The sequence below is a fragment of the Mus caroli genome, unplaced genomic scaffold, assembly GCF_978045245.1.
Source record: "Mus caroli unplaced genomic scaffold, Mus_caroli_1 scaffold_3, whole genome shotgun sequence".
Lineage (NCBI taxonomy): Eukaryota > Metazoa > Chordata > Mammalia > Rodentia > Muridae > Mus > Mus caroli.
The window spans coordinates 45462614-45473174 of record NW_028227258.1 but is presented as its reverse complement, the minus strand read 5'-3'; the positions used below and the strand labels follow the sequence as shown (position 1 = coordinate 45473174).

The following is a 10561-nucleotide window of genomic DNA, read 5'->3' as shown; positions in this document are numbered from 1 at the left end:
CTGGGTATGTCAGAGCTCCTGGGAGTAAAGCTGCCTCTGGGACCTTGATATCCTGGGATCCTCGGATCTTGGGATTCTGGGTGTATTAGAGTGCCTGGGTGTGGAGCTTCCTCTGGGTGTTGTGGCACTGGCTACAGAGTTCTGACCCAAGGTCTGCTCAGGCCTCCAGCTCAGAGCAGAAGGCACTTGTGCCACTGGTAGAGCAGGATTCCTGAGTCCCTGGATCCTTCTAGTCCCAGTTACTCCTGGTGGTGTTGGGACAGATGCTGTGTCCTCCTCACCTATGATCCTGCTGTGTTAGAGCACCTGGGATTGGAGCTTCCTCTGGGTGTTGGTAGACTGGCTGCAGAGTTCGGGCCCAAGGTCACAGATATACTTTCAATATAGATAAAAACTACACTGATTTGGAAAAATTGATGGCAATAGACTCTCCTCTAGAGATCATGTCCTCTCCAGCCATGGGTAGTTGGGTAGCTTAATAGTACCAAGAATGGATTCCTACTTTAAGTACAATTATACAAGATCAAGTATGCTCACATGGTAAGTCAAATTAGGCAGGTATTGATTACTCTCAAAGAAAAGTGAATGTATGTCAGAGTTAGAGATGTATCATTGTTCTGGTCACTGTGGTTTATAGGTTTAACTACATATGACTGCTGAATGCTTTTCTCCGTTAACATTTTACATAGATTCATCTGAGACTATGAAAGGTAGTCAGTCGCCACCTTAATCTCTCCAAGTTTGGTCTCTGAAACGTGTGTCCTTCAGACTCTGGAAGACAACTAAGGGTATCAGCAAAAGCCATTGTTTGGGGATTCTCTTGGACAGCCCTGGGGTGAAACTCTTAGTGAGTTTTCCCATGCTAGGTATTGAGACTTTTGTTAGACAGGCCATGGCTCTAAGGGTGACCATTATTACACAAGATGCATAACACCATATAAACTATCCAAGAACAGGTCATCAACTTAAGCAAACCCGTAACATGAAAACACTTTAAAACAGTTATGAAAACTTTCCAATTAAAAGAATCCAGACCCAAATGTATTTCTTTCAAATACTTTATGAGGCTAGCTTTTAATCCATACTGACAGTAAGATTAATTGGTGCATTATATTATCAACATTAAAAATGTTGTTGCTACATTGTGATTTATATATATTTTGCTCATTACAGGTTTCTATTGTTCACACCTATGTTTCTATTTTTTTCCTTTTCTTCTACTATTTGATTGAACAATTTGCATGATTCCATTCTCTCATTTTAAAAAAGTTTTATTTCTTCTTAACATGTTGCCTTACAGTTTAAAATATGTATGTATTTAAAACTAATCCCATTCAATTTTAAAATAATCCTTTCATGTTTCATTGGATCTGCTAACAAAATTCTAATTTTCCCCCATTACTTGTGTTATGGCTGTCACTATTTTTCTTTCTCTTAAAAAGTATTTATTTATTGTGTGTGTTTGTGTGTGTGTGTGTGTGTGTTTATATGTGCATCCACATGCATGTGTGAGCATGTGCACAATGGCATGTGTATGAATGGTGGTGTGAAACCAGTGAAGTACTCAGAGGAAAAGTTTTTGTCATCAGTTTTTTTCCTTATACCTTTATGTGGGTTCTTGTTTTTGAACTCAGGTCGCTAAGTTTTGGAGAACCTTTTCTTGTTAAGCCTTCTCCAGACCCAATGCTTTCAATATGACGAAATACACTGATACATAGAGACTTATGTATAAAAACCAAATAATTTGTTATTATTTGAAATATATTATTATTTTTAAGTCAATGAAAAGAAAATACTTAAAAATTATTCCTTATCCTAGTTATTTTTCATACAGAATAATTTTGTAACCTATATTAGTTTATGCTTTTCTCTTTTAATCCTTTAAAATTTTTTGGACAGGTACAATAATTTCAGCAAATTTCTCAGTTTTCTGGAAGGAATTTCTTCACTTTCTTTGCATTTGAGTGATTATTCCACCATAGTGTCAATTCTAGATTTTGTCATTTTATGCTTGGTTTTCCTTATTAAAAGTTTCAGTATTACTTTACTCTTCTCTTCAATGGATGGTGTCTGAGAAGTTAAAAGTAATTCTTACCTTAGATCCCTCTGAAAAAATTTTTTACCTCTGACCTCTTCCATAAGTATCATGTATTTTTGTATTTGTTGTATATCTGTATTGGGTGACTATATAATCAATACACATAGTTGATTTTCTCTCTTACCCTCTCTTCCCTTCCCATGCTTTCCTCCTCTCTCCCTCCCCCCCCCCCTCTCTCTCTTGGTATGTGTGTGATCTCTTACCTAGTCTCCTCTTCTGATTGGTTTCATGCCGCAGACTATCTCCCTTTTCGGTCTCCTATCTGCTTTGAACGGGTCTCTGGTAGTTGCAGGTGGACAAGGAGTCGGCGAATGACATACAGAAGCGACACACTAGATTGTGTAGAATCTCGAATGTCATTCACCGACTCCTTGTCCACCTTCAACTAGAGACCTGTCCCAGGCAGATAGGAGACTCAAAAAGGGTCTGCCACAGTTTCATTTCAGGATAACTCCTCCATGGAAATGCCAATTTAGGAAGTTAGACCTAGTTAGTCTTTTGTAAATATTAGTGCTATCTAATCAATACATTGCTATTGGCTACTTTGCTTCTGTCAACTTTTAACTTGGGCTGCTAACTCTTCAGAGGTTGTAGTTAAATGAAGGGGATGAACTTTAGCTTATTGCACTTTCTCCTTTGTCCAGTCTGTCAGACTGTGCCTTGTGTCACACCCTTTCTCCCACACAGTCTCTATATTTATTCACTGTTCATCCATTGGCTTAATTGTTCGTGTTATATACAAAACTCACCCACGGCTTCTTTTTTAACCATCATATTGCTTTATTTTCTCTAGATAAAAACAACCAATGGACTAAAGTTAGGGGGAATCCTGTAGTTGTATTAGAGAAAGACTGGAAGAAGCTGAGCAGGAGGGCGATCCCATAGGAAGACCAGCAGTCTCAACTAACCTGAACCACTGAGATCTCTCAGACATGAAGCCACCAACAAGGCAGCATACATCAGCTGATATAAGGCCCCCAACACATATACAACAGGAATGTCTCATCGAGTCTCAGTAAAAGAAGACACACCTAACCCTGGAGAGACTTGAGGCCCCAGGTAGTGGAGAGGCTGGGTGGATGGGTTGGGGTAAGGAGGAAGAATAGGATAAGGAACTGTCAGAGGATGGATCCCCAGGTGGGACAGTCTCTGGATGGCCCTTCCTTCCGTCTCAGCTCCAAACTTTGTCTCTGTAACTCCTTCCATGGGTATTTTGCTCCCTATTCTAAGAGGAGCGAAGTATCCACTTTCGTCTTCCTACTTCTTGAGTTTCATGTGTTTTGCAAATATTATTGCATATGCCAGAAAGATTTTGCTGACAGGACCCTAATATACCTCTCCCTTATGAGGCTATGCCAGTGCCTGGCAAATACAGAAGTTGATGCTCACAGTCATCTATTAGATGGAACACAGGGCCCCTAATGAAGGAGCTAGAGAAAGTACGCAAGGAGCTAAAGAGGTCTGCAACCCTATAGGAGGAACAACAATGTGAACTAACCAGTACCCCAACCTCCACCCCCACCCCAGAGCTGTGGCTCTAGTTGCATATATCGCAGAGGATAGCCTAGTTGGCCATCAATGGGAGGAGAGGCCCTTGGTCTTGCGAAGATCATATGCCCCAGTACAGGGAAATGCCAGGGCCAGGAAGCAGGATTGGGTGGGCTGGGGAGCAGGGCAGGGGGAGGGTATAAGGGGCTTTGGGGATAGCATTTGAAATGTAAATGAAGAACATATCTAATAAAAATTTAAAGAAAGGAACTGTCAAAGGGCAGACTTGGAGGGGAATAATGACTGGGCTGTATAAAAAAAAGATTAAAAATAATTCAAAGCTATAGTAAAACTATGCTGCTTTCCTTTTGTTTCTTTTCAGTTTATTCAGCTACAAATTTTGACACCTGACATTGCACTAATATTAACTAAATGCAGAGTGTACCCTTTTTAATTTCTTTTCTGTGACTAGGAGAGCTTCAACCTGTTACTCATCCTGCCCTGGTATCCTTAATATTGGAATTATAGGCCTGCATGTAGCATCATGCCCAGTTGAAAATTCTGAATGGGCAGGGTATTATTGTGTTTTTTATTGAATTTGACCTGTCCTTGGGATATAATTTGCAGCTGTGGCTGGTGGAGAATACAATTATAAAGACATATATTCAGCTGAAAAGTCAGCATATTTTAGTTCAGCACAATAAAAGGTACAGCAGGTCCTTGAATGGAACAAGAAACCCCATTTTCTTTCTTTTAGCTATAATGAACACTTCACTAAAATGATTTTGACTCATCAAAATGTTCCATTAAGAAATAGCAAGAAGGCGCTCCCGGAGTGGGCCTCCTCCGCCGCAGCGACGCCTCCTCCTCCTCTTCCTCTCTCCCTCTCTCTCTCTCTGTCTCTCGCTCTCTCTTGCCGCTGCAGCCTAGTAGGGGCGCTTCGTCCAGCATGAGCTCGGACATGGCAGCCGACGAGTCGGAGGCCCCAGTGCTCTCGGAGGACGAGGTATGGGAGTTTTGCCTGGATAAGACAGAAGATGGTGGCGGATCCCCCGGAAGTGATGTTACAGACACTTGTGAGCCGCCATGTGGCTGCTGGGAGTTGAATCCGAATTCCCTGGAAGAGGAGCACGTGCTCTTCACTGCTGATCCGTATCTGGAGCTCCACAACGATGACACACGAGTTGTGAGAGTGAAGGTTATAGCTGGCATAGGCCTGGCCAAGAAAGACATCTTGGGAGCCAGTGATCCTTACGTAAGAGTGACATTGTATGACCCAATGAGTGGAATCCTTACCAGCGTGCAGACAAAAACTATCAAAAAGTCTTTGAATCCAAAATGGAACGAAGAAATACTGTTCAGAGTCCTTCCACAACGGCACCGCATTCTTTTTGAAGTGTTTGATGAAAATCGCTTGACAAGAGATGATTTCCTAGGTCAAGTGGATGTCCCTCTCTATCCTTTACCGACTGAAAACCCAAGAATGGAGAGACCATATACATTTAAAGATTTTGTTCTTCATCCAAGAAGTCACAAATCAAGAGTTAAAGGTTATCTGAGATTAAAAATGACTTATTTACCTAAAAATGGCTCAGAAGATGAAAACGCAGACCAGGCTGAGGAGTTAGAGCCTGGCTGGGTTGTTTTGGACCAACCAGATGCTGCCACTCATTTGCAGCATCCACCAGAACCCTCTCCCCTACCTCCAGGATGGGAAGAGAGGCAGGATGTCCTTGGAAGGACCTACTACGTAAACCATGAATCTAGAAGAACACAGTGGAAAAGGCCAAGCCCTGAGGATGACCTCACAGATGAAGAGAATGATGATATGCAGCTGCAAGCACAGCGAGCATTTACCACCAGGCGGCAGATATCGGAGGATGTGGATGGCCCTGACAACAGGGAGTCCCCTGAGAATTGGGAAATCGTACGAGAAGATGAAAACACCGAGTATAGTGGTCAGGCTGTCCAGTCGCCTCCATCGGGTCACATTGATGTGCAGTCTCACCTTGCAGAGGAGTTTAATACCAGACTTGCTGTGTGTGGAAATCCAGCCACCAGCCAGCCAGTTACCAGCTCAAATCATTCCAGGGGAGGAGGCAGCTTGCAAACCTGTATCTTTGAGGAACAGCCTACACTTCCTGTGCTTTTGCCTACTTCATCTGGATTGCCACCAGGTTGGGAAGAAAAACAAGATGACAGAGGAAGATCATACTACGTAGACCACAACTCTAAAACCACCACATGGTCCAAGCCCACCATGCAGGATGATCCAAGATCGAAAATTCCTGCTCATCTGAGAGGAAAGACTGACTCCAATGACCTGGGACCGTTACCTCCAGGCTGGGAAGAAAGAACCCACACAGATGGGCGAGTCTTCTTCATTAACCACAATATAAAGAAGACCCAGTGGGAAGATCCTCGCCTGCAGAGCGTGGGAATCACTGGACCAGCAGTGCCCTACTCCAGAGATTACAAGAGAAAGTATGAATTCTTCAGAAGGAAGCTCAAGAAGCAGACTGACATTCCAAACAAATTTGAAATGAAGCTTCGCCGTGCAAACATTCTGGAGGATTCTTACCGGAGGATTATGGGTGTGAAGAGAGCTGACTTGCTCAAGGCCCGACTCTGGATTGAGTTTGATGGTGAAAAGGGCCTTGACTATGGAGGGGTTGCCAGAGAGTGGTTCTTCCTCATCTCCAAGGAAATGTTCAACCCTTACTACGGCCTGTTTGAATATTCTGCTACGGATAATTACACCCTACAGATAAATCCTAACTCGGGCTTGTGTAATGAAGATCACCTCTCATACTTCAAGTTCATTGGCCGTGTGGCTGGGATGGCAGTTTATCATGGCAAGCTGTTGGATGGGTTTTTCATCCGCCCATTTTACAAGATGATGCTTCAGAAATTGATAACACTGCACGACATGGAGTCCGTGGATAGTGAATATTATAGTTCTCTGCGATGGATTCTTGAAAATGACCCAACGGAGCTGGACCTGAGATTTATCATAGATGAAGAACTTTTTGGCCAGACACATCAGCACGAACTGAAAACCGGTGGCTCAGAGATCGTTGTCACCAATAAGAACAAAAAGGAGTATATCTACCTTGTAATACAATGGCGATTTGTGAACCGTATCCAGAAGCAAATGGCAGCTTTTAAAGAGGGATTTTTTGAGCTGATACCACAGGATCTCATCAAGATATTTGATGAAAATGAGCTAGAGCTTCTCATGTGTGGTCTGGGAGATGTGGACGTGAACGACTGGCGGGAACATACAAAATACAAAAATGGCTACAGCATGAACCACCAGGTCATCCACTGGTTCTGGAAGGCTGTTTGGATGATGGATTCGGAAAAAAGAATACGCTTACTTCAGTTTGTCACTGGCACATCCCGTGTGCCGATGAATGGGTTTGCTGAACTCTTCGGCTCGAATGGACCACAGTCCTTCACAGTGGAACAGTGGGGCACCTCTGATAAGCTGCCGAGAGCACACACCTGCTTCAATCGCCTGGACCTGCCACCCTATGAATCCTTTGACGAACTCTGGGATAAACTTCAGATGGCAATTGAGAACACGCAGGGCTTTGATGGTGTTGATTAGATTACAAGGAACAAGCTGTGGTGTCTTGTACATCATAGTTTCTAAGCAAAAGCAAAAACAAAATCACATTTTAACATTTTCCAGATGATTTCTAAAAGATGGTCACTGGCTCTTCCCACCGAGACCAGAGGACAGTTTATCCATGATTTTAGCCACCACCATGCTGACCTGTTCACTTGTCCAGTTACTTTGTCCAGTTGTTGGGGTTCATGTGTAAGACAGGATGTGAGTCCTGTATGCCTGAGTTCTGACCGTATCTCATCTTGCTAGGCACATCCTTCTGAAACTACTGAGATTCCAACTGTGAAATATCTGTAATGAGTAGCTGGTGGGAAAAATTTGATGCTTTTTAAAGATGAAATTTGGACAAAGAAAGTCTTTAATGATTAGTATACTGCGACATACTTAGTACCACATGTCGCTACTTACTCTGTAGACCTGCCTAGTGTACCTTTATCGCCTAGAACCTTGAAGCCGCTTTGGAAGATGTATCACATGTGTTTTTAGTCACTTAAGTCACTTGTGTTTTAAAAAAAAAAAAATGTACTCTTCACTTGGAAGTATTTCACGTTTGTTAGCATGCAGCTTGAGCCTTACAGGCGATTCTGGAGACAAGTGGAGCAAGCTTTTATTGCAGTGTGTAGTGAGTCTTAGGCCTCCTTTTTGCCTGTGCATCCTAAGGCTAGAGTCATTATGTGTTAGTGCGTTAGAATTCCTTCAAACACGAAACAAGCTCCACAACGCAGTGTTTCTAAGCATGCCGTGAAGAACCGAGTTCCATGTATGACTTGCCCTTACCAGCCACTCTTCACGCTTGCAGTCACGTAGTACATACGTGTTTACGGAGTTCATTATGTTTACAGATTAAGCAAATTTCTGTAGTTGCATTTTTATATTTTTAGTATCACATTAGTATAAAAATTTGTTTAAAATAACCAAAGAGTAGTTCAATGCATAATTTGTATGAATTTGTTACCAAGTTTCTTATGCTTTCTAAAAAATACTGTTTCCTATGAAAATTATGTTTTATCAAAAGTCAAGAACCCTTGGGGCAAAAATGCTACAGGTGGAGTCCCACCATAGTCACCTTGAGGCACAGGAAGAGGTTCCATGCATGAATCTGCACACTTAAGCAGTGCTGGCTGCTGTGCACCAGGCCCTTGGGATGAAACCATCAGTAATGACATCCAGCTCCTTCTTCATCCTCAGGCTTAGAAACGTGTGGGACGGTGACTTTACAGTCAGTGGGAAGCAGGAGTCCGCAGAATAACAAAGGCAGAAGGACAGGAAAGCGAGGTCCGAGTCCGACTGCGAGGTCATATCTGCCAAGGCTCCTTCTTTCTAGTCAGCTTGCACTGGTGATTATACGGAAAACGCTCTTAGATATGAGAAAAGCAATGTGACATGCAATGAGTTAGTGTAAGCTTGTGTTATAAACTTTCCAAATGCTTATAAGTAGCCTGTGGGAGCTGTAAGAAATACTTGGGGCCATTGATTTAAGCTTGTTGGCTCTAACATGACTAATACCTGTCAGCCCATGGTAGGGATTTCAGTGACAGTAGCAGAAACGCTTTCCATAGACCACACCACTATGTTGATCGGGGAAAGACACCCCCAGGCCAGTGCATGATTCCAGAGTGTCCTGATCAGTCAGCCAGGCATGGCCACGGTCCAATGTTGATTTTTATCATTAGCCAGCTGAGCCTGCAGCACGGGGCTCATTTCCCCATCTGGCAGATGTGGATAGCTGGGTCCACTCATTCTGCCTCTCGAGGCTATGGTAAGTTCTTAAAGGGGTACTTTTCCTGCAAGCCACCAGAGTCTGCCTCAGCCGTCCCCTCCCAGTCAGCATGTTCACCTAAAGTAAAGTGATTTAGAGTAGGCGAGGAGGATCCCTACTATGTGCTGGATTATGTGTGTGTGTTCATGTAAGAATCTCAGCGTCAAAAGTTCACTTCCTCCATAGTGGCAACATAACACTAATATGGGCCGGTGTGTTATCTGGAGTGCCCCCATTGTGTGGAACTATAAGGGTGAAAACAGAACTGTACATGGTTGTTCAGTGTCGCCCCCAGAACTCATCCCCAGCAGGGCTTAGGAAACACGAGCTTCCTTCCTCCTTCACACCCATTTCCCTTTGGATGATTCAGTGACATCACAGAACCAGGCATGTCCCCATCCCTACCCCAGGCGTGTAGTAACGGTCCGCAGGGACCCTGGCTGGAACACCACAGCACCTCATGCTAGTGCATGAAAACATCTCATTGATATTCTACCACTGGGGCATTGTGGAGTCACATTCACGAAACACGAAGACCTTGTACTTCTCTAGAAAAGTGTTTTAGCCTTCTTTTTCTCTAGTCCCCACCCCAACAAATGAAACACAAAATTGCATTACAAAAGCAAACCCAAATGGTATTTGTTTTCGATTTTATTTATACCGCTCAAGTTATTCCTTATACGTATCAAGTTAAACTCAATTGGTTTTAATGATAAGCTATTTGACATTGTTTTTAAATTTTTTCTTATATGGTAAATGTATATCCAGATTAAGGTATCGAAATTTATTGCATAAACTATAAAATCATTTTCAAAATCTCAATTCCACAAATAAAGTTCTATTCTGATTTTAAAAACAAAAAAAAACAAAAAAAAAACAAAAAAAAAAAAAAAAAAGAAATAGCAAGAAGGAAACAGAGTGTTCCAGGCATAGGCATTACTTGTTCTAATAGGAAAAATAGTGATGCAGGTTTGTATGTATAAAAATGTGGACAAATCAGGCTGGAAGATGAAAAGAGTGATTCCTTTAAACAAAGTTGAAACCTTTGGGTTTTTACCTCTATAAAAGAGAAAATCTGATATGTAGCACACTTTACTTTTATACACAACATTATAAAGGTGATGTATAATTTAGTCTTTGCTCAAAGAAATCTGGGCTCTGAGTATGTAACAAGGCATTGTCATGGAGAGTGAGTAGATGAACTCTCATGATCCAGATTTCAGTAAATTTTAGAATGCTTTCCTCATCAAGCTTGCCTAGCAAGTTTCCAATAAGTTATTAAAATTTGTGTCTTTCCATCTTGCCTATTCACCTTACTTAGATATCCAAATTTATTAGTGTAAATCCAATGACCTTCATCCCATTAAAAAAAAATCTATGAAAGAGTTACAAAGATAGGACTACCTAATAAACCCGATCATTTGTCCACCACCCACACTTAAGTGAGAACCCTATCATTCGTCCACCAGCCAAACTTAAGTGAGAAATCCATTAAGAGGCCTGTCTGAGAATTTCCCTGCCATGGGATAGAAATCTGATGTTCATGTTTTTCTTATGTAAAGCTCACAATGAATGTTTCACA

The 10561-nt window shown here is 42.1% G+C and overlaps 1 protein-coding gene across 1 annotated transcript; it reads left to right on the top strand.

Annotated features, from left to right (window-relative positions):
• Positions 1-4460: 4460 nt before the first annotated feature.
• On the top strand, positions 4461-9839 carry LOC147005465 (E3 ubiquitin-protein ligase NEDD4). The gene has a single exon (XM_085835566.1). The coding sequence runs from the start codon at positions 4536-4538 to the stop codon at positions 7197-7199; it is 2664 nt and encodes an 887-aa protein (XP_085691692.1). The 5' UTR covers positions 4461-4535; the 3' UTR covers positions 7200-9839.
• Positions 9840-10561: the final 722 nt, after the last annotated feature.